Here is a 24,649-nt window from a genome sequence, read left to right on the forward strand (position 1 = left end):
AGTAAGATGTCAATGCTCTGTCCAGCAATAACAAATACATGTAGTCATGTGGCAGTTGATTTACATTTACCCCCCCCACCACCACCACCACGACCACCACCACCACTTTTACATACTCCATACATATTACAGTTCAACTTCAGACTTGAATAAACAAACTTAACTGCTTCAGTTGTACCTAAAGAAACAGTTGTGACCTGCAGAAGTCGATGAAAGTTTAAGCAGTTACACAGTTCTGTGAGAGAACGTGCACAGTTGTGAGCAGTGGCGTCGTTATGTCCGATCATTCGGGGCTATATATTATTTTTTCGCCCTGAAAAGGGAGGTGTTTATAGCAAGACAACAGACAGACTGTGTAACCGAGCGGAACTTGACTTGCAGCGTCCGAAGGTGTGATATTTATTTGTTATTAAGGTAGATACAACCTCCACCACCTACCGATGCCGATCTCCCTTGAAAAAAAGACAAGCCCCAGGCAAACTTGATTTAGCCCCGGATCTTTTCAATTTAGAAACGTCGCTGGTTGTGAGAATATTTAGGGTGTTGTTCCGTGGGTGTGTGCTAGTGTTTCCCCTGTACAATCAACGAATGACACTGCTCGGGAGGAGTCCAAGTAAGTATCCAAAAACGCTTAGCTGAAATTTGACGCTGCTCCTACCTTGCATCTCAACGTAGTCCATACTACCTGCCAAAAAGTCTAGCTATATAACTTGGGCTTGAAGGGGATTTCAACGGACAGAAAGTACCTGCGCTGTATGAGCTCTGTACCGCTGTGAACTGTAAACCTTAATCTACGTTTAATGCGTCTAGACAGTTCGTCCAAGGTAAGTCAAGGTTTTCTATGTTTCTTCCGTTGTCAAAATCGCTGCGCTTAGCAGACAATTGCTTATTTTCTTCAGGTAAGTATTAGTACAGACGTTGTTACCTTTGCTTAATTGTGTGTTATGTATGAAAAATTGTATTTCACAATTTTCACTTTTGCTACCGCTTGTATGCAGAACAAGACATTGAAATGATCGCGCACAGCGCGGGCACATGGCAAGCCTGAGCGGAACCATTTTAGAGCTGATGCAATATAGCACAGGAGTCAAACGTCAGATGTGAAAGTTACGGGGGCTCGAAGTCTTATTGTGAGCTAAAGATGAGTTTAGTGATTGAACATTTCTCTTTTCATAACCGACAGAAAACATTACAACTGTATATCAAACGTAGAGAATGACGTTTATGAAGCTGTGGCAGAGTTCACTTTGATGTGGTTTGATTGGGGGATCCGTGGGCTTTTCCTTATAAGTACAGTAATGTGCGCTACACGCCGCTGTTTAGGACACACAATGACGACGAATGTAGCCAAAAAGGAAACATTTTAACTCGTTAGTGGTGTGTGTAGAAACGTGGCCACTACTGTTACAAACGTTGCCGAGTCCTCTCATTATATGGAATGACCGTAATGGTGGATAATATAACTTTGTAAAATATTTGTACAGGATACTTGATAAATGTTTACTGTACAGTACATGATAAGGGTGTATTATGCAGTAAAATACAGATTTTAGTATCTTATTTTATACAGTAAGTATCTTATTGTACAAATATTGACAATGCTGTTAGAAATAACAGTCGCGTATGTAGTAGGTATCAGTAGTTTTACACTGTGTGCGTTTTTACTGTGCAGTACTGCACATTGTGTTGCAGTGTGGAAATATGTCATTAAGCAGGAAAACTTCAGTGTTTAAAATAATGCAATTTTAGTGAGACACTGTAATTGTAAATGGCCCTGCAGACTGGGAAGATTTTCTTGCAAGCTTTGGTTGGATACAGCTGTAGTGAACCCACCCATAAGAAGCCCTAGTTAGCGGATAGCGTTAGCTTAATTTAAAATATGTAAAATTTGAGTTCCAGCTTGTGCATTTCGATTACCCGTTCTTGGGCGTGGGCATCCACTGAGCCTACGCCTTGGTTAACGTGCATTAGCCTTTTGCATTAACGTGCATTAGCCTTTCGTTATTGTTGCTCTGCTTATGGGGATCTTGTTCAGGTGTGGGATTGTTGTTTTTCTCGGCAGGATGAAATTGTTTGTGTTATCCCCTCTCACCTACATGTGTCTCCCTATATGCGTCCATGTACCTCAAACTGCTTATGCCAGTTTCTTTGACCTATAACGGTCGTGAAACAGTATTTCTATTCGATTCTAAACTCAACACTGCACTTTACAGAGTAAAATATATTCATTTATTGTTAGTGTCCTCTAATGCTATGTACAATGATGTGTGCAATGAATACATTACGCAGTGAAAATACTACTATATTTCTGATATAGCAATTTCGTAGAGCTGTACAATTTTCTTAAAACACTCTGAATGTAAGATGTAGTGAGGATCTTAATGTAGACAATATGATGTACGTTTGATTGAGTAATTTATTAGTATTGTAAGATCTACAGTAAAATATTGTGTCAAGAGTGTCACAATTACAGTGATGTTTTGGAGAATGTGAACAAATGTGTTGTATCTTAGTGTCAAATTTTAATTTAATTTGTTTTAATTTAATTGATTTTATTTGTTTTTATTTGAACATTTTTTGCAGTGTACATAATTCATCCAACAGCCTTATTCAGGGTGATTTTAGATCTGAACTCTAAACCTAGATTTAAACTCAACCCTGAGGTCCTGTGTCCTTACCACCTCTGGCAAAGGAGTGTGTATATGTATACAGTCTTACAGCAGCATGATGTAGCACACAGTATCGTAACACCATGAAGATTATAAACACCTGTGGATTTTCTGTCAGCCATTATTCACATTATGCAATTGGCCAAGCTGTATTGTGCAACACTACTACTTTGGTAAAAGAGCAGTCATATTCTTAGCAGGGTCTTTCGCTCTAGCCCCCAGTTTTCAGCATGCTGTCAAAGATATAGCTTGTTAGTACCCTGTTAAAATACTCAGAGTCTGATGGATTCCATGCATTTCAAGGTGTTTCCATTTTATGCAGTACTACAGAAGGAGCTGTGCTCTTGGAACAAAGCTGTGGTTCCTGTGGAGTGGCTTTCTCCTCAGTGACAAGGGAAATCAAGCTGTTAACGGACATGGTCACCTGAGGAAGAATAAAACTATTTTTGCTATTACCAAGGAGTATAACGAGTATTGTTGTTTTCTCACTTGTGCCTTACAGAGTACCTAACGTGTTAATATTTGTGATATGTTACTACCACACTATTATCTAATTGCTTCTGTAGCAGGTTGTTTAAAAATGCGAGACCCTGTTGTCAATGTTGATATGTTGAAGCTGGATTGCTTTGTATTGGCTTATTTGATGGCTGGTAAGTGATCATATGTTTCTTGATTCTTCACCACTTGAAAGAGAGTAGCAGAAAAAAACTTGGTGTAGTTTAGGTGTGTGAGAGGCATAACTCTTAAAGGGGAAAGAATGACAGCAACAAATGACTTGCTGTTTGGACCTCGCTCGTGGTAAAATCCGCTCTGTTGTGCAATACTGCTGTGTTGACATATGGGACTAGTTTCATGCCATGGTTGTAAAATTTCTTTACTTAACTGGTGATGTGTCCAGGCAGAATACACAGTGGTCGTTTGTGCTGAAATGTTTCCCTCTCTCACGTGTCAATGGCCTGCTTAAAGTTCTGCCCTGAACCAAGAATCTGAAAAAAAATGAAGCTTGCAGTAACTGAAGTGGATTTACTGCACTGAAATGGAAATGCAGAAGGAGAACTGTTAAATGGTAAATGGAAAATGCATTTTCCCTGCACATATTACAATATGGAATGTCCATATAGATTATTATGTAGCATATTGTGTGATTACTGTGCACATATTACAATAATTGCTATCAATTGTTATTATTATCAGTAGCAGTAACAAGCACAGCTGTAGACTAGATCATCCAAGAAGTAAAGTTTATAGTTACAGTCAATAAAATCCTGAAGACTTATTCACGGTCTTGATCAAGAATTATTAGTATTGATTTGTTTGATGATTCAGTTGGTTGTGTGTTTTTTCTGTTGAACTGCAGCCTTGTGGTTTAGCCTCTGTCTCCTCTTAACAAACTTGTTCTTTATTGGGATCCTGGGAATTACCAAAGAAAGGTTATCAGACTACCATTGCAATGCTGTAGTCAGTTTAGCAGGTAATGTAAGAGTGGGATAATTCTCCCTCCAGATGTATAAGACACAAAAGATTTCATTCTCATGCTTGAATCCATATTGTGACAAATGCTTTTGGAACTATCGGATGCATTATTTTTGCCAGAATTGTCTGAGCTGATGAATTACCCTTTGATGTAAGAAAAGGAAGTCTGTGCTGTGCATCAGAGTGAATGAAAATAAAACTCTAGTTCTGTATTTTGAAATTCAGAGACTGCAGAACTAAGAGGCCCTTACGGCCACAAATTTGTTGGTAAGAGGAAATGTTACACATGCAAACTGTCAAAATATGTTTACATTATTTCCACCACCTGTGTTCATCTTTGGTTTCAGCTAGAGGAAGGGAGAGAACAACACAACCACATAGAGCCATAAACAGCCAGACCCCAATCTGAAAACATCTCACTCACAACCAGGACAAGCAATGAATGAGAGATGCAAAAGTAGAAGGCCACCATCCAAACATATTTGTTATGAGTGACCCATACTCCACATACACATACACTCCTCATACACCTTTGGCTTTTTTGTCTTTTTCTCCTTAATCCTAATGAAGTTCTTCGCAAACTCCAATGAGCACCAGAGTTGAGGTCAGTTCCGTTTGCTCAGTTAAGGAGATTAATCGAAATTCAATTCAGTAACTGAAAAATCTACATAAAACATGATGAGCAAATTTCAATTCATTCAGTGAATTTCAATTCTTTGCCCAGACTGACTGAATTGAAATGTAATTGACTCCGACTCTGATTAACACAGGTCTAGGACTGAATCATGCTAAATTTGACATGGTCTACTTTGGGCTTGTATTTTAAACACCTCCAGAGTTCTAAACTACATTTGGAGTATCTAGCCTAAATGTTTTTTATTACTTCCATTTAAAATTATAGATTTAATGAGCCTTATTTAAGAGGGTTGGGGTGAGGTCCAGGAAGACATCATGACTCCTGTGGGACACAGTTTGCCTAAATAAACTTTGCCAACAGGAAAGTACTCAAGAAGAAAAGTTACTCTCATTCCTTTGGATAGACATATGCTGCTGTGTTAAGTTGCACATTTTACCCTGTCATATGCTTGCAGAGACATTTTCATATGTATGATTTACTCCATGACCACTTGCCTTCAGTTTATAGGTTACTTTGATGTCCCAGCTAACATGCGGTTTCAGCAGCATTATCAGCGTTGTGCACTGGTCATAGAACGTAACATTTAACATTGCAAAAAAGTAGATTCAGAGTTTCTTCTACCATTACCACAACTCACTGAAGTAATCGAATAAAACAAACATAACATTAAACTTATAATCTCAACGTAAAACTTCCAAAAACCTCAACTTTTTTAACAGTTAAGACATTTAGGCCCAGCGTCATGCTAACTGCATGTTTGTGATTATGGCCATTGCCACAGAATTGCTGTTGGCAAAACAGTACAATACACTATATGGACAAAAGTATTCGGACGCCTGACCATTACATTGTAATGACATTGTATTCAAATACGTATACTTTAATATGGAGTTGGTCCCCCTTTTGCAGCTATAACAGCTTCCACTCTTCTTGGAAGGCTTTCCACAAGATTTTGGAGTGTTTCTGTGGGAATTTGTGCCCATTCATTCTGTAGAGCATTTATGAGGTCAGGCACTGATGTTGGACGAGAAGGCCCGGCTCACAATCTCTGTTCCAGTTCATCCCAAAGGCGCTCGATGGGGTTGAGGTCAGGACTCTGTGCGGGCCAGCCAAGTTCTTCCACACCGAACTCATCAAACCATGTCTTTATAGTCCTTGCTTTGTGCACTGGGGCACAGTCATGTTGGAATAGAAACGTGCCTTCCCCAAACTGTTGCCACAAAGTTGGAAGCATAACATTGTCCAAAATGTCTTAATGCTGAAGCATTAAGATTCACTGGAGATAAGGGGCCTAGCCCAAACCCTGAAAAACAGGTAAAATACTTTTGTCCATATGGTGTACCTTACCACGCACAGAATGTGGAAAATGTAGTGAAATGAGAGAACAACTGATTATCTAGTACATCTAAATAGGATGTGTTGGTCAACTGACTGTGAATTTTCAAGATAGTCGTTTGAAATGACACCATTTTAGGTAGATGTGACCCTCACTTAGAAAATATTGGATATATGTGTATAAAGATGGCCTTTAGGTTTTTTTAATTGGCATGACTGACATTTAACTAACATGACATTCCCACCAAGTGTTCTGGTTGACTACATTATAGTTACCGTCACTGTGAAATAACGATTAAACTGGGTTCTCTTTTAGGTGGATTACATACCACAGAACCTTTGAATCAAGTAAAAACTCGTGAGACATTCCTTGTTCATCACCCCACACATCACCTGTTCTTTTAAACAATATTACATTGATTAAACTCATAAATCATGAAATGGCAAGTGCTGTGCCAAGCTGAAATATTATTAACCAAATCTCTAAATTGCACGCATAAATGTGAGGGAATGGGTAATATTCATGGAACACTGGTAAATTCTGGAATGCTGTGGAAGTTTTAATGTTGCCCTGCGGTGATGACACCTGAAATAACTGCATCATTCCTGTTGTGGAAGTCAGTGGAAGAGACTGTTGTTGCCTGATAAGGCAGCTTGGACAGGACTGACAGTTTGTGTTTACACTCGCCCCAAGTGAAAACGAGTGGGTGTGGAGACAACAAGCCGTGTTGTCACCCAAATCGTGTTCAAATGCCGTTGACTTCTGCAGAAAGACTACTCTCTGCATCAATACTTTATTATGGCCGTGTTCTTTATCGGTGTGACATATGTCTGAATACTGCATATCAGGAAAATAGGGATGGGCAAGGGCTCTGAACCTGGAATTTTCTTGTTAATAAAATGCTTGTCTGTCTTTGGTTGATCCTGCTTATTTTTATAATGTGGCTGTACATTTTTTGAGTCTAGTGGGGACTGTATGCTGTTATATGCTGCTGTCCGTGCGCTCTCAAGACTCTGAAGCCATCTGAAGACAAGACTGTTACTGCAAGAATTTTGTTAAATACATCCATGGAACCTAAAGTGTTCAGATCTCAAAACCTAACTGGAAACCACAAGCCTGTGTCAGCCCGTCCTTTGTGCCTGTACCAGACAATAAATAACTTCTGCCCATCCTCAGAATAAAAGGGGTGCGTGTACAAGGATACCAGTATCCCCTGCTGCGGGTACGGATGATATTGGATAAAATCTCACCAAGCTGATTCTCCATTTTCTTTTTGGCCGGAGAGAATATTTTTGACCTTTCCCAGCAAGCCAAGTTCTCTCACTCCATTTCAAGAATGTGACCAAAGATGGACCAGGAACCTGACCGCTATTAAGTCATCATTTCCACTCTCATTATTTTGATGAGACCTGGAAAAAAGTTTCATGTTTCAGAGGTGATTATGAATTTAACAAATAGGGTATGATCTTAAGCACAGCTCTATTTTCTCATTCGTACAGCTGAAACATTTATTGGAGCAGCTCAAGTTGAGCACCCTCCTGAATTACTGATCTCAGGATTCAAACAGGACACACCTCCCTGAGTATGTGTCCTTTGCATTAAACCACCAAGCCATGCTGCTGCGTATTGCCCCATCACTGCTTCCCAATTTAAAAAATGAATAATATTTTTGTGGATAAAAGCATAAAAACTTTAATGTTGTCATTCCAAGGGTCACGTCCAAGGGTCATGTCTGCATGCCATGCCACTGCTTTGCCAGCGTTGGGATTGTTCATCCTGTCACGCTATTGGAAGACAGGAGGGCTGTGCCCCCTCTCTGCCCACCTGCTTAATTTAGCTAGGGAGATGGCAGGAGCTGGAGTGTGCAGGCCAACAACCGCCCCCCCCCCCTTTCCCCAACCCAATCCGATGTGCCAGGCCAGGATCCTGCAGCCATATCGGCCTCACCCCATGTGCCCCGGAGCAAGGAATGTCTAATGTCGGTATGTGCTCAGTATCTTGCACAATCATGGGCTGTTCTCCGAAAGGAGCTCCTCGACATGCCTGACTGAGAGGAAGCCATTAGCATGTCCTCTTCCACTTTGCAGACCTTACAACCAGCTCTTGGACAAAACCCAAGCAATGTACTTATAATGTGACTGTAGCCTCACCACCAAATGACATTTAACATTTAATATTCTCTGCCCTCTTGATAAAAAGCCTTCATTTTGACAGCAGGTACTGCCATATTTTATTAAAATGTCATCTTTTTGACGGTGGGTTGATCCCTGGCTGGCCAGTCTGTGTATTGGCAGAATATTGTTATATCGTATCTTTTAACGTGGCGTCCTGTGCCTGTGGTCTTCTCTCAGTTAGGTCTCTTGTTGCCAGTGTCTGTACCATTTTGAAAGGATTGTCTTCATACATGTTTTACTGCCAACAGTTCTCTGGAACTGAACAGAAGGGCCGAGTAACACGTAGCGCACGGGGAACGCTGCGATTGCTGAAAGGCCGCCAACCGAAGCAGAAATCAGGCCGTGACTTGACAAATTTTTCCGGTGGAAGTGTTTAAGTAGTTATGTCTCATGATTTGAATGTTTATTGTAGAGTCCCAGAATGTTTTGCCCAAAATAAAGGAGGAACTCCACATTAAAAAAAAAACCTCTCCCTGAGAGGCTGTGAAGATGTTTTATTGTAATTATCATCACCATTGCACCGTACGCCTTTTGGGCATATTTGATTAATGGTGTGTCATCGTATGAATGCAGGCGAACAGGGACGGTGAAGCGCAGCGTGCCTCCAGCCTGGATCCAGGTGCAGCGTGTACTGAAATAGCTGTTGGGAACAGACGTGGAAGGATTAGTTATTCAGCAGAAGTCTCATTGTGTTTTTTTTTTTTCTGCCAGGCTCCTGGAAGGTGTGTTTGGGGGTGGGGTTGATGGCAGTAATGATGAAAGCCTGTGGAGAGTGACAGCGATAGCGTTGAGCGGGCAGCGCCGGTTGCAGCTGCCTGGAATAGCAGGGCCATGTGATGCCTCAGCTTTCTATTTGTAGGCCAGAGTTCTAAATGGGCTGTACTTACAGGGGTGTCTGAAGAATACAGTTTAGTGATAGGTTCTCTCTCCCAACAGGTGAAGCTGTGGTGTCCTTTTGTGAGTATTCCTTCGTCTGTACCTCGCTGCTGTGAACTGCAGAAGGGTTAACAGCTTCTTAGCTTCTTACTTCACCGGTTCAACATTTTTGAGAACTGTAGTCTAGGCGTCAGCTTTACGAGCGCTGTAATTGTATATTCATTTTAAAAAATAAGTTATCGTAACAGTGAACGCATGGAATATTTTGTACACTTGACATTTCTAGAAGTAGGGTTCAAATACAGTGACTCATTTACATTGTTCATGGAGTATAATTCTTTTTTCTTCCCAAGCATGCTATATCAGATTGCCATTGCATAACTTCTGTGATATGATTCCATTTGCACGTGCAAGAGCTTTTCCTCATTCTTAATTGGCCAGTTACAGTTTTAATTTGCCATGCTGCTGAGCAAAGTCCCAGGAATGCATGGGCATATTTGTTGAGAGTCCTCAGCTTGGCATTACTGGCATTACTGGTGAGTTTAAATTATAGTGCACGGAAAAAGACACTATTGTAGTTGACCTCCTTGTTAGTACTCATTAGTAAGACATGCATAATTTGCCCTTAATGTTTTCAGTGTAGTATTATTTCAGTCCTTATGGAGTCTTAAGCTCATTTTAATGAACTTCCACTTCTGAGGATTAATAGAAGGATTTGAATTTGTAAGAGGACTTTCATTTCATCAAGGCTGCAAAACAGACTGCATATGGCACAGAAGCCATTTGCTGCAGAGGTGCACCATGGACCTAAATATTTGCTTGTAATCCAAGCGCAGCCAGCTCCATGACTCACTGTACTGGTGGTGCAGTGTACTTGTGGTCAGTGCCCTAGCCTTTCACTTTATCTGATATAGGAGGCAGGCATGCACACGACCTGGAAAAAAGGTCATTACCCCACCCCCGTCTGTGTAACTTTCCATGGAGGCATGGTGTGACAGGAAATGGGGTTCCTTAGACCCTTTGATTGGCGCTCTGGGATGTCATGTTTTGGAAAGGGGCCAAGAGGAACTAGGTCACGGAATGCATCTTTAACACGGACGATATTCCCACTCGTCTTGTGTGTCCGTCTCTCTTGTGGTCAGCATTGGCGCATGTGCAGTGAACATCCTGCTGGATATAAAGCACAACTGAAGAATAAGAAAACCAGTGGGAAACGGGAACTGCGTTCGACAATCACGCCACTTGTGCGGATTCCTCTGCTGAAGCATTTTCTGCAATCTTTCCCTGCAGTATTTCTTCTTTGCCACATCGGTCAAACTGTGGTCAAAAATGTGGCTTGTAGTAAGATGGATTATCCTTGACACACCTCCCAGGTTTTGCCAATAGTCACACATTGTGGATTTCCGTGTGTCTTACCCAATTCTGATGAAAAACAGTGTTACATTTAAGGGCCGTATTCCACAACAACAGAACCGACAGCCAGAATCTCACTGCCCTGTTTCCGCTCTGCAAAGCTGTGCACAAACAGGCTTGTTTTAATAGAAATGTTCTTTATCATGCGGTGTTTTCATTGCAGTTAAGAACACTCTGCCCCTTTCGTCAAGCTGGCCACCTACAACATTGCAGGGTTGTAGATTGTATTGTTTATGCAGACTCCAGTGTGTAAGAGACTTAGAAATGACTGAGTTAAACATGACAATGAATTCAAATGTGAATCAGATGTTCCTGAGCTCGTCTTTAAAAACATTAAATAGTATGGGCTTGTGTGCTTTACATGTAGGATCACTGACACGTTCTGATGTTCTCTGATGCTTTTCTGCCTGTACCCAGGCTTTTTTGTGTTGTGACCTCTGACCTGTGACCTCTGCGAGAGTTGGGCAATGGTTCTGGAGAAGCTGGTGCGGTTCGGGAAGCAGCTTCTGCGGGTGAAGGTGGTGGACTGCAACGCAGAGGAGTCGCGTCTGGCACGATGCCTCAACACCTTCGACCTGATCGCCCTGGGAGTGGGCAGCACGCTGGGTGCCGGCGTGTACGTGCTGGCGGGAGCCGTGGCACGCGACAACGCCGGGCCCGCCATCGTCCTCTCCTTCTTCATCGCCGCGCTGGCATCTGTTCTGGCTGGGCTCTGCTACGCGGAGTTCGGGGCGAGGGTCCCGAAGACGGGCTCGGCGTACCTGTACAGCTACGTGACGGTGGGCGAGCTGTGGGCTTTCATCACGGGGTGGAACCTCATCCTGTCTTACATCATAGGTGAGCAACTCACATGGTGTCATGCGGCAAGGCGGGCTTCTTAAACTGTAGGGGTGGCTCAGCTTGCTCTGTTTCCATTGGACAGTGCACAAAGCTGTTCTTCCTAATGGGGCAGGGCGAGGGAGGTGGACTTAGCTGAGACTTCCTGGTGAAAATGTGTAATGTTTATTATAAAAATGTACTCGTGTCATGTGTCAACGTTTACATGTTAATATGACTATGTTTAAATTATGGTCTGTAGAGATTTCTGGAATGGCAATTTTTTTTTCATCTGTGCAGTTTTTGTCAGCAAAATAAACATGAAGGATTTTCTGTGAAGAGGCTTTATGGACAATGCTTAATATTGTCCTCAGTAACTTGTGTACAGAATTAAAGGGTGCATATCTCTTGTTGCATTGGCATGTGTAATAATATAAACAGTTTTACCTTGCATGTATGATTGTATAAATGTATAGTGATAATAATAATGCCATATGTTTCTGACCCTTAACAGCATGGGTTTGTAACAACATGGATAAAATTCTACTGGAGACCAGGAATAAAGAGTCTCCATCACAGAAATACAGCTGCCAAATGATATTTTGGTATTCATCTGGAAATTTCAGTTCATCTGGACAATTGCCATTTAAGCATTTCATACTGTGGAAGATTTGACTGATGTTACTTAAAAGGGTGAGAAATTGTGACAGGGCACAAAGTATATATTCATTCCCCATACCCAAGTTTATTAAAGGATGAGCAGTGTAAGATTTTGGTCTAGATCCCTAAACCAGCTCACTCAGTGCAGCATAAGATAGCACAGATCCTCTCACTTAAGGTATGCTAATACCTGTATTCATTTGTCTAAGATGGCCATATTGTAACCACAGTCCTGCTCATAGGCTTCAACTATTATTAAAGGATGAGCAGTGTAAGATTTTGGTCTAGATCCCTAAACCAGCTCACTCAGTGCAGCATAAGATAGCACAGATCCTCTCACTTAAGGTATGCTAATACCTGTATTCATTTGTCTAAGATGGCCATATTGTAACCACAGTCCTGCTCATAGGCTTCAACTATCACTTTGGCGGCAGCTAGCTGCTGCGACAATTGACACTTCTATAGGAACCAGCGATGGTTGATTGAGAAGTGTTCTTGCCCGGGAAGACAATCTAATTATCAGACCTCCGGTATTTCACCACCAGTACTCTATTGTCTATCCTGATCAAAGACGACATAATCTCATTACCAAACCCCCGGTATTTCACCACATGTATTCCCACCCTTATTGATAGTTATTTGATTATTGTCTATACTGATCAAAGCTCTGTATCAGTATAAAGAATGCTTTCACTAAGTGCTCGGGGTCAGATTGACTCCGCTGAACCCAGAGTGCGTCTTCACGTATTTCTGATACTGCCGTTCCTGTAAATAAAGAAGTCTTTTCTGCGAAGATCGGAACTGCGCCTTGTTTTTCCTTACAGCAGGTAACCCCAACTGACAGGATGTCCTGGCAGTAGCTGTCATTCAGATAAAAATGATAACTTCACCGCTAGATTTCAGTGAAACAGAACTTAGATTCAGTAAAAAAAGAAAGAATAAAGGGCAGTTTCTGATTGATTTACCTGATGTTCTTTATTTGTCTCACAGGGACGTCTAGCGTGGCCCGAGCTTGGAGTGCCACGTTTGACGAGTTGATCGGGAAGCACATTGAAATATTTTGCCGTCAGCACATGTCCATGAGGGCGCCGGGGATCTTGGCCGAGTATCCGGACATGTTTGCTGTACTCATCATCATTACGCTCACAGGTAAAGCGCAACCGTGGTCAGCAGCATTATACATGAATGGCATGTGCCAGCCAGCATGAGTCTGTGTTACAACAAAATGAATTACAGCTAAACGTGAGGGACACAGAATTGGAGAAATCTGATGTGGGTATTTTTCTGCAGGATGAAATGAATCAGTAAGTGAACATCTTTGTTAATTACTTTGTTGGTCTCTTGTTAGTCTCTTGTTTTTCAAGTTATGTCTTATATCCAGTTATATCTATGCTTACTAATGAGCGCAAGCATGAAAAACTGAAGTTTGGTGGTAAAGGCCAACCAAGTATGGTAATGATGAATGATACTTCTTATGGCTTTCCGTGTTTACTTCAATTAGGCCCTGAGGGAAAATGTACTCGCCAGCTTTTTCTAGGCACTGTGGCTGTGTTTGACACGGTCTGCCTGTGTTCCTTCTGCTGCAGGCTTGCTGGCCTTCGGGGTGAAGGAGTCAGCCATGGTAAACAAGGTATTCACCTGCATCAATGTGCTGGTGCTGCTGTTCATGGTGGTTTCGGGCCTGGTCAAGGGCACGCTCAAGAACTGGAATCTGGTGCCTGCCGAGGTCCTCAACATCACCAACTCCTCTTTGAAGTGAGTGGCTTTGTGATTCTGCCACACTGAAAAATTTACACTCCACTTTTAATTGACTTATTTATTTGTCCATGAGCCCAAATAAAAGTCATCAAAGGTATTTTCATGTGACAGTAAAACTCTGAGAATGTGCTTGCTTAATCTCAGCCAACATTTACAGCATTTTACTAAGGGCCACCAACTTGTTGTGTGCCTCATTAATCTATCTTAGCCTTTTGCCTGGGGTCCATTTTCAGAGAATAGCCATACATTCCCTTAAAGGATATGTGTGTGTTTAAAAAAATGCTAGAAAATAAAGTTGCCTGTTTAAGATGACTAGTGTTTAGCCCCAGATGGCTAATCACTCTGTCTGTCTGTCTGTCTGTCTGTCAGTGAGTCTGCACCATTGCCATCAGAGGAGAGCCTCGGCATGGGTGGGTTCATGCCCTTTGGCTTCACGGGGGTCCTGTCGGGCGCGGCCACCTGTTTCTACGCCTTTGTGGGCTTTGACTGCATAGCTACCACAGGTGAGCAAGAGAGGAGGGGGGCCCAGACATACCCATGCTCCTTGTCCCGTTTCCTGTTCACGTCTGCCACCGAGAGCAGGCCGAGACCCAAGGCCCTGCTCACAACAAGCTACCTGTTCTGTTTGTTTGCTTCTATTTGGCGCTTATACTAAGGACAAAACAATGAGGTAATCACAAGTAATGAAAAAGGACGCAATTATCAGGTGATGTTTTGCTTTTTCATAGTTCATGGAGTGTTGGTGTGTGACCTTCTTTGCTGTCCTGTTTACTTTGGGTCAAGGGCTTGGCACGAAATCTAGTGCCTGTTTATTATTAGTTTATTCCACACTTTCATAGATAATTTTTTTCTCCTGTCTCATCTGGGTCACTCCCCCCATTCCCATCCATGTGATTGGCCCGTGGCTCTGGGCCCTCCCCAACTGTCAGCATGTGCCTTGGTTTATTTGGGCACGCCTCTCCCCCCACTGCTCTATGTATAGCCATGCGGAGGCCAGGCAGAGGATAAACCCCCCCCTTACAAACCCCACCCCCAGACTTCAGTGGCCAGTACATCAATGGGAGAGAGAGACAGAGGGAGAGGCAATGTCTGTTCCAGGGTGCTGAGGTTGTTCCTTGTCCAGCTGGCTGGAACACATTACCCCTCACCTTCCAACCTCAGCTGCACAGACCAAGGTCAGGTTCCAGTGGCTGGTGCCAGTTCGGTCCCCGTTTGCTGACTGCAATTCCAGGCTTTTTCGTCTACCACATTTTATCGATTAGAGAAGTTTGGCATGAGGACACCAGTATTGACTGTAGTAGTGATACTGTTGTCATTGTCTCTGCTGTCTGTCTGCCAAATAAGATGGGAGTATGGACAACATGCAAGTTAGAACTAATGCTGAAGCATCTAAAAACACCAGTGTGATGCTCATAGTTCAACATGGAAATTTCAAGCAATGCTCTTCCCATCAAGTGGTGTCTTTAGATCTTGTGGGTTCAACTGTGAAAGGAACATTTCGTACACAGGAAATGGAAGTTTGTTTTAAAATGCGTACAAAGCAAGTTGCCTTGTTCTAAGTGAAACATTTGGAATGTTTTGATCCCTTGGGTTGCGTGAGCGGGGAACATAGCTCTTTATCTAAAAATACTACAAACATATTGCAAAATAGTTTTTAGAGATGTAAAATGTTAGGAACATGTCATATTTTTCCAAGCTTACAGTGTTCTCAAGTGAAATTTAGCAATGGTCACCAAGGGGGAAATAAAATCTCAGTCTAGTTTCAGACGTTTCAAAAGTCTGCACGACAAGGTTAGGAGCTAGGTTAGGAGCATGTGAAGATCTCAGCAAATTGGAGGAGACTTAGGAGCATTGTGCAGTCTTAGCTATTTGTTCCTAGGCTTGCAGTGGGAATGTCATTAATTGTAAACTTCATGTTTTGAGCTGCCATTTTCCACCACAGTTTTAAAACATACATAGTAAGGTCAAGGTCTTTCTGCCTTTTTCAGTCAGCACTGAATACTGTCACAGAAGAGTGGCATTGCAGAGATTTTCACGATTGTGTATACTGTACACAATTCTGTGGAATTATAAGCATGAACTGCTCTCCCTGCATATCCTGCATTTACCAGAACCCCTTTTTGATTGGATCCATGACCTTTAACCCCTCTGAACTGTTCTGGGCCAGGTGAAGAGGTGAAGAACCCCCAGAAAGCCATTCCCATCGGGATCGTGTCCTCCCTCCTCATCTGCTTTGTGGCTTATTTCGGGGTGTCGGCCGCACTTACGATGATGATGCCCTACTACATGCTGGACAAAAACAGCCCTCTGCCCGTGGCTTTCAAGCATGTGGGCTGGGAAGGGGCCACCTACGCCGTGGCAGTGGGGTCTCTGTGCGCCCTGTCCACCAGGTAAGCTGCCCCCTGCTGGCTGGCTCAGTAGCGCATGCTGTTCTCACACAGGTGTGTGCGTGTATGTGCATGTATCTCACGGAATGTGTATGTGGTAGTACATTTGAGACCCCTTGCTAAATATATTTGCGGAAAGTTGGCAGGCCATACTGGACTGAAAAGCCGGCGGTACCCTTGTGCAAGATTGATTCTGGGTCCTGAGTGGGAAAAAACAGCTCAGAAATCACAATGTCCATTTTGTGTGTCCTTCTGTTTCAGATTGAATGAAATTATGTAACATCTCTTCTCCATTTCTAGCACTAATGGAAACAATCTGCATGAAGCCTTAACTCCTTTCTATTTACCACTTCCAGATTATAGTCCTTAGTAATATAAACACTGGGATAACAAGCTTCATCCCTTTTCTGATCAACTCTGACCTCACTATGGACACTGATTATCTGCAATGTTGTGGAGAAAATCATTCTCAGTAATAACAATCCTTAATTCTCTTTTGATGGCTTCTCTCATTTCTTGTTTTCTCTCTGAATCAACTGGCAAAATCTGGTTTTGGAAACAAGTATATTGTTCTTTTTCTAATTAGTGCTTGATCAGTCTTATATAGGAAAGTGAATATTGAAAATTTGCATGCACAAATTTCCCCACGAGCCAAATATAAAACTCCTACAAACAAACAGTACATGGTTACCTTTTCCATGGGTGAGCTAAAAATATGAATGGCAACATTTTGGTAAAATTTCACTTCTAATGTGCTGACACAGTCTTGTTTGGGTGAAGGTGGTTTAGTTCGATCTGTGTTTCTATCCTGCATCTCTGCTGTTTCAGTGGTTTATTGAGTGTTCTTTTGGACTTTACTTGAACAAGGGTCTGTATGTTTTAGCTCAGGGCTACTCGACTCTGGCTGGGAGGTGCATAACTGAATGGAGGTGCAATGACTATTTTGACTGAACCAATTTAGTTTCCCTCTGTGGCTCTGAGATCATTAACAGTTTGCATTCATCCAGCACCAGAGCTAACTAGCCCTGCCGGGGTTTCAGGTACTTGGGTCTCTGCCCGACTGATTGAATTGAATGCTGCCGATAATGTCCTGTGTGTGGATTCCGTGTCTGCGTTAGTTTGTATCTGTTGTGTTTTTGACACCACTCGCCCCTGTTCATTGACTTGCATGGCATGGCTTATTCTCTCTCTCCCCCCCCCCGTTAGCTTGCTTGGGGCCATGTTCCCAATGCCCAGGGTCATCTGGGCCATGGCAGAGGATGGCTTACTCTTCAAATTTATGGCCGAAATCAGCCCGAGAACCAAAACCCCCATAATCGCTACATTAACATCGGGCGTTGTGGCAGGTGAGACTGGGACTTCATAGCGCTAACAGGTTGGCTTTCCGTTTGGGTTCCTGCCAGGATGCACTCTTGCACATGCTCTCAGCACGCACCCGCCCCAGGTGTACCTGGTCAAGGCTGATGTGTCAGCAGGCCGATTATTGCTGTCGGCACATAACTTAGCGGAGATTTCAAAGCCAGACAGAAGCGTAAAGTGCAAATTCTAATTTTGTCCGTCGTGCTTTTGTCTGGCTGAGGAGAAAAGGTACACTCGGAAACCGCGGCTGAAAGCATGTCTCTGACCGTCCCACGACGGTCTCGAATTTTTTTTTTCTTTTCTGATTTTTGTTTTTTTGTTTTGCTTTTGTTTTTTTGTTTTTGTTTGTTGTAAATATGTACCCCCCTCGTCCCTCCACCCCCCCCCTCCCCCGTAGTCTCCTGGGCTCCATGTTCCCCCTCCCCCGCATTATCTTTGCCATGGCCAGAGACGGTCTGCTCTTCTCGTTTCTGGCGCGTGTGAGCGAGAGGAAGACGCCCATCGTCTCCACCCTGGCAGCGGGGGTCATGTCCGGTAAGCTCGGGCATGTGTGCTGAGCGCAGCGGTGAGCGGCATCGCTTCGGCCAACGCGAAACCGCAGCCGTGTGGGGGGGATAGTGGCACAGCAGAGGGGGGGCTTTGTTCAGTGTGACTCCACCAAAGGAAAGCTGCACTGGTCTTGTCCTGTTACATGTTACTAAGCATCTTTGGGACTGCCATGCGGATCCTCCTGGTGACAACAGTAATCAGTGAGGTCGTACAATTCACTTTCTCTCAACAAAACCTACAACATTTGGTCCTGATAATACTCATGACATGGATTAAGTGCAGTTCAGAGAAATTTTACCCCTTCTCCTGAAGGGACCTGTTTGTGCAGATATAGATCAAGGATGGATATGAGACTTTTAGTCACATATTTATTTATCAAGGAAGATTGTTAAATGTTTGTTGTGGACTTGTGAAGTTTCTTTAAGGTTTGGTTCGTATATATGCTGAAAATCACCCACTTCTTGGAAAAAAACTGAATTAGGTCAACCAAGTGACTATGTCTGTATAGCCAAAGCCATATGGTTAAAGCGAATCAGAGGCCAGAATGCGTGTCACGTCCTTTTTGTTTTTTGTTTTGTTTCATATTGTTTTTTGTTTCTTCGTTTTGTTTTGGGTTAGAGTGGGTCACTTCATGTCACAAAGAGTTGTTTACTGTACTGTCTGGTGTGTAAATTGTGTCTAGGCTCAGCAGAGGTCAAGGATTTCTCCTCATTCATTGTCCAACATTTATGCATTGAGACAGGCTGTCTTTACCCAAGTGCACTAGGCCTTGTGTAATTGGTTCAATCAAGCCTGCTACCCTCAGTTTATGCAATTGCATTGACTATTCTGGACTTTGGTTCATCATCTAATTTCTTCAGATTGAGTCATCTCATTACGCTGATTTGATTTCAGTTTAATGCTTCTTGTTCCTGATTATATTGTTCTGCATCAACTGTAGCTTCAAATAAGGTGCAGAATCTTTAGCAGCTTCAGAAGGCTGTTCTGCATACGAAACATGTTATCAGTGGCTGTGCATGGGGAAAACAAATTCGTTACAGTATTATTTTTCAGTGGAAAAATGTTGCACCCATCTTTTAGAGGAATAAATAAGCTGCCATTTAGGTTGTGTCCTGAAGTCACCGTGGGTGGGATTCTCACGTTTATTTCCCAACAGCGATCATGGCCTTCCTGTTCGACCTCAAGGACCTGGTTGACCTCATGTCCATCGGTACACTGTTGGCCTACACCTTGGTGGCTGCCTGTGTCCTGGTTCTCAGGTAGGCCTCACTGCACTGTGCATACAGTACTGTGCGTGTTCGACCTGAGTGACATACACAGGTCTGCACAACTGTTAGTTAAAGCAGCTATGTGGCGTAGTGCAAAGGGGAATGGACTTGTCCCCAGAAAGTTTTAAATTTGCATTCTGGCTACACCTTGAGCAAGGTACTTCATGTTAAATAAATCTTCAGTCCAGCTATATGCATATGTATAATGTGTGCCATGTAAGTCCCTCTGGATGAGCAATTAGTGTAATACACTGTACACTAGGTGAACTATGTATGGATTGTATCCAGAAATGTATATGGATCAATTTGTACCTGGCCGCAATCGCTCTGGTACCGTGCGTTTGTCACAATTACCACCACTGGTCTGTGCTGTGAATCCGTATGGTGCCATCGTCCCCCCTGTCCCTCAGGTACCAGCCGGAGCAGCTGAGTCAGGCGTACCAGATGGGCAGTACGCAGGACGAGATGGAGCTGACCGAGTCGATAGGGACGCAGAGCATGGGCATGCTGCCGGGAGTGGAGGAGCGCTTCAGCACAAAGAACCTGCTCTTCCCGGAGAACACGGAGCCCTCCAACTTGTCGGGCTTCACCGTCAACATCTGCGCCAGCATGCTGGGTACGGCCGCAGGAACGTGCAACACACACACACACAAACAAACACACACACGCACATACACATACACAATATTTATGTTCCCACTTGTCATGCTTTTTTTTTTTTTTTTGTTTGTTTGTTTCCCCTTCTTTCGATTCCTCTCCGTCCTTTCCCAGGACTCCTGATACTCGTGTTCAGCTTGTTGGCGGTTCAGGGCGGGGCAATGCCCTGGAGCGTGGCACTGCTGAGCGTCTTGGTCATGGTTTGCCTGGGCCTCACCCTCATCATCTGGAGGCAACCTGAAAGCAAAACAAAGCTGTCCTTCAAGGTCTGCTGCTCCTTCTCCTCCTCCTGCTCCTCTGCATGCTCCTCTTCCTTCTCACTGAGTCATATAACACGTAGTCAAAAGATGTTGCACAAAAAGAAGCAGGCGTTCTGAGCCGTAGCTGCGTATCCTTGGAATTTGAACCCATGACCCCAGAGCCAAGAGAATTCTCCCTAACCACTCCTCCAGGCTCATTGTTGTTCTTATTGGTCTCATCTTGTGCAGTTAGGCCAGCTTGTCTGATTGGTTTAGTGCTGCTCAGCCACACCCCGAGTGTAAAACCTCTCATTTGGCCCTGCAGATATACTATATGGACAAAAGTATTTGGCCACACCTGTTTTTCAGGGTTTGGGCTAGGCCCCTTATCTCCAGTGAAGGGCAATCTTAATGCTTCAGCATACCAAGACATTTTGGACAATGTTATGCTTCCAACTTTGTGGCAACAGTTTGGGGAAGGCCCTTTTCTATTCCAACATGACTGTGCCCCAGTGCACAAAGCAAGGACTATAAAGACATGGTTTGATGAGCTCGGTGTGGAAGAACTTGACTGGCCCGCGCAGAGCCCTGACCTCAACCCCATCGAGCGCCTTTGGGATGAACTGGAACGGAGATTGTGAGCCAGGCCTTCTCGTCCCACATCAGTGCCTGACCTCATGAATGCTCTACAGAATGAAATGGCACAAATTCCCACAGAAACACTCCAAAATCTTGTGGAAAGCCTTCCAAGAAGAGTGGAAGCTGTTATAGTTACAAAAGGGGGACCAACTCCATATTAAAGAATACTTTTGTCCATTGGTGTACCTTAGCATCCTGGGCTTAACAAGGTTGCTTTCTGATAGATGCATTGCATATTTTATTATTGTTGGAGGAACCATGCTTCCTACCAGCTTTCTGCTGAATATGATGTACTGATAGAAATTGTTACCAGGGTTTTTACTGTAGGGAGAGACACGAAGCAGGGGGCTGTTGGGTCCTTTCATTTTCCTTTGTAGTTCATTCACAACAGAATAGCAGCTTTGCTCTTTGTCTACTCTTCTTTCCTGTGAATATTTGATTATTCAAACTTACAACTATGAGATCACTCATTTGCTTGTATCAGCTTGTTAATGAACAAAGGAGGGAGAGATTTGTATTTTTTTATCAATATTCATAAAAGAGAGCCTAAGAATTGGGCAAATAATTGATATCATTAATTTTCCTTTCTGGAAGTGTGCATACATTGAGATCCTTTGAGGTAAGTAATCATTTTACACTAAAAGAACGGAAATTGCAAACAGTGTATGGGAGGAAAAAACTGGTTTAGATAATTTGAATAGTTGATCTTGTAAACCATAGCCTATTTGAATATCAAATCAATGTACTACATAGTAGCACACTGTATTGTTTTATCTGGTGAATGCAGGAGGGTCCTTTTTCCTGGTGGAGATAGGCAGTTCTAAACCAACGACACAACTTGTACTTCTGTAAGAGAGAGTGAGCAGGATTGCGCTGATGAGAAAGGGTTAATATTCCTCCACTACCCCCCCCCCCCCCCCCACTGCAGGTCCCTCTGCTGCCCTTCCTCCCTGTGGTCAGCATGTTCGTCAACGTCTACCTGATGATGCAGCTGGACAGGGGCACCTGGATTCGATTTGCAATCTGGATGGCCCTAGGTACGCCTCACGGCTCTGTCATCATCACGGGACACAAATGGGGGAGTTTCACACACGTTTTGCCGTGAGGTTTATTGTGCCATCTTGCTTGCCTCCTCAGGCTTTGTCATCTACTTCGGCTACGGGATCTGGCACAGCACCGAGGCCGCCCTGGCACGATCCAGCACCGAAGCAGACCTCGACGGGTACAAGCCAGCCTGCACGTTGAACGGACATCCCCTGGCGCCCGAGAAAGAGGCCTTTCTTTGCAACAGGCTTGACACCACAGGCGAGGATGATGGAGATCTCTAAGGAATCGAGGGGGTTGCTGTGGCACCCCCTGCCGTCCGCACTTAGTTTCAACTTAGCTGTGACGCTTGCATCATAGGCAAACTTTTTTTTAATTGTAGAATAATGTCACTTGCGAATGAAAGGGAATCCAGGCAAACCCCATCTTGTCCATCCCATGACAGTCCCTCACTCGAATGAGGAAGTGGGGTAGGGGCCTTTTTCCTGCAGCTGGAGGCTACTGCCTGTATGCTGCAGTACCCTACATCTCTTGTTGGTGTGGGTATTTGTATTTTATTTTCAGTGTACAAGAAACCAAAAGTTAAAACACTAGACTCTGTTTTGGAAGGGGTGCAGTGGGGCATTTTACAGTAGCAATATGTGCCGTTTGTGACTTGTTAATGTGTCATAAGGACTACAGCATCTTTGAACAGAAATTTTCAGCTTTTGCATTGGCCTATATGTGTCATTTAATGGCTGTCCTTGTCACTCAACTGTGTGATATTTGGTTTCATTTGGAAGCCCAGTTGTCTGGCTGTTCAGTGGTGTTATGTACCCCTCTTTGGGGACTGGTGGGGTGATGGGCTGTTCTGCCAACGGTCCATAAATGCTGGAGGAGTCGCGTGACTCGCTGTGATTTAAAAGCACCCCTAGAGAATTCATTTTATGGCTGCATTTATGGCAGCAATAAAGAAGAGGAGCGAATAAAATGGAGTGGGGTAAAAAAAAATGAAAAACTCACTGTCTGTATGATATCCAGTTCAGGACCTGCAAGAAAGCAAGACATTTAAAAGCATGGTGAAGAGATGGGCCTATGATTATAACTGGTTCTTGGTCAGCAACCATTTTCCTGTTTAGCACAAGGTAGCCTCAGCCACTGCAGTAAGTCCTGTGTTTACCAGAAGTGGTAGCTTTATGGTCCTAGCCAGCATATTCATGGACTCTAAATAATATTGCCACCCATCACTGCCCCCACTTTTTAGTATTTTCAGCCTCTGTGCCTTGTATATATAAGCACAGTATTTTTTAACAGAAGTGTGAGATTCTTTGGGGTCTGAATTGGGGCAGCTTTCCATCACAACTTGAACAATGACAAAGAACAACCCAAAAACCCTTGTTATGTGTCTTTGTATGACAGACTCCCATGTATGGATTGCTTAGCACCAGCTGGTGGTACTGCCAAGGGTGGGGAGAGCCTACAGTCTCTGAAATATGTTTGCCATGAACCACGTACTGAGAACAGTGCTGGATTCTGTCTCTCAGTAAAACCACACACATTGTGATATTCATCTTCTTGATTTAGATGTTTCTTTGTTGTGTATTTGGAAGTCAGTTACTTCTTTTGGTATATTTGTGTAACTCTTTCATGTATTGTCTTTGCTCCTTAGATACGTACCATCTTTGACCACTGTGAGCTTGTACCACAGACTTCTCTGAAATGTGGAATAAACCTGCTCATAGAAAGACTGATAGCTGTTTCTCGGAAATGTAATTTCCCCTAAAGGACCGAGGACACTGTCAGTCAGACCTGGCTGCTGGTTCATAGTTGCATACCCAATCTGAATAATTTAGTCAGTTGAACACTTGAGAAACATTATGAATTCTTACCGAACAATGTTTGTCATGTGAAAGTTACAGTTGCACCATGTCTTTCTCACTATAGTGCCCAGTTCATCATGAAATTGTTCTTTCTCAGTTCAGATTCAAGCAAGTTTGGATCCTAGTCAAAACGTTTCCTTTTCTTAAATGTTCAGGACTTATGCCATGCCAGTGGTATCATGTGTTACATAAATCAAGCATTATATTGGAAGCGAAAAGGTTTAGTAAACTTAAAAAAGTGAATTTTTAAGGAGTGAAATCATTAATTCATTGTGTATAAATTACATTGCAGTATGCACAATACATTTTATGTACATAAAATATTGTTTATATTTTTCTTGCGATAAATTATTTGTAAATTGCAAATGTGCTTTTTATTTCAAAAAGCAGTTGTGTGTGTATTTGTTACATGTCTGAAGAGCGTGTGCGCTGGTGACTGGTCCATGTGAAGCATTAAAAATGTAGGTAACCGTTTGCTGACTCCTGACTTGGTACTTGGTAGTGTTCCGTATGTTACGTTTTTTTTTCCGAAAGAATATATTGTGTTTTTTTTTTTTTAGAGAGAGAGAGTAGCCGCATTTCGTACGTTAACTTTAGATGCACGAGGTTTATGAAGGTTTCAACCTTCATCATTTTGCACTAGTGTTGAAAATGTTGCGCGTGACACGTGCATCCGTGCAACGTACAGTAAGCGACATCTCGCGTGTTCCGTCAGGTTTTACTCAGTCCACTGGTCGCGGAATTTTCACTTTCACCCGTGCCTTGAATTTACATATCACACTCAGTCTTGTGTCTGAGAAGAAATGTGAGCCGTTCTTTTGCTGCTCCTGAAATGC

The 24,649-nt window shown here is 43.1% G+C and overlaps 1 protein-coding gene across 3 annotated transcripts; it reads left to right on the forward strand.

Annotated features, from left to right (window-relative positions):
• The first annotated feature begins 582 nt into the window (after positions 1-582).
• Positions 583-24,049, forward strand: slc7a1a (solute carrier family 7 member 1a). 3 transcript variants are annotated; one of them, XM_036523497.1, is made up of 12 exons: positions 583-613; positions 10,996-11,415; positions 13,045-13,203; positions 13,641-13,809; positions 14,182-14,315; positions 15,980-16,202; positions 17,406-17,545; positions 19,264-19,366; positions 19,786-19,991; positions 20,147-20,298; positions 21,839-21,947; positions 22,048-24,047. In XM_036523497.1, the coding sequence occupies exons 2-12, from the start codon at positions 11,046-11,048 to the stop codon at positions 22,236-22,238; spliced, it is 1,956 nt and encodes a 651-aa protein (XP_036379390.1). In that variant the 5' UTR covers positions 583-613; positions 10,996-11,045; the 3' UTR covers positions 22,239-24,047. The 3 variants fall into 3 exon arrangements, with proteins under 3 accessions (XP_036379390.1, XP_036379391.1, XP_036379388.1); XM_036523498.1 differs by lacking the exons at positions 583-613; positions 17,406-17,545 and adding exons at positions 663-824; positions 17,956-18,092 and having other exon boundaries at positions 22,048-24,049; XM_036523495.1 differs by lacking the exon at positions 583-613 and adding an exon at positions 663-824.
• Positions 24,050-24,649: the final 600 nt, after the last annotated feature.

This window comes from Megalops cyprinoides, chromosome 3, assembly GCF_013368585.1.
Source record: "Megalops cyprinoides isolate fMegCyp1 chromosome 3, fMegCyp1.pri, whole genome shotgun sequence".
NCBI classification, from domain to species: domain Eukaryota; kingdom Metazoa; phylum Chordata; class Actinopteri; order Elopiformes; family Megalopidae; genus Megalops; species Megalops cyprinoides.

Excerpts from the sequence above, each read along its gene's own strand:
- slc7a1a (XM_036523497.1), top strand. The coding sequence starts at position 11,046 with ATGGTTCTGGAGAAGCTGGTGCGGTTCGGGAAGCAGCTTCTGCGGGTG. Across the intron at positions 11,416-13,044 it reads CATCCTGTCTTACATCATAG|GGACGTCTAGCGTGGCCCGA; the intron begins GTGAGCAACTCA and ends TTTGTCTCACAG. Across the intron at positions 13,810-14,181 it reads ATCACCAACTCCTCTTTGAA|TGAGTCTGCACCATTGCCAT; the intron begins GTGAGTGGCTTT and ends TCTGTCTGTCAG.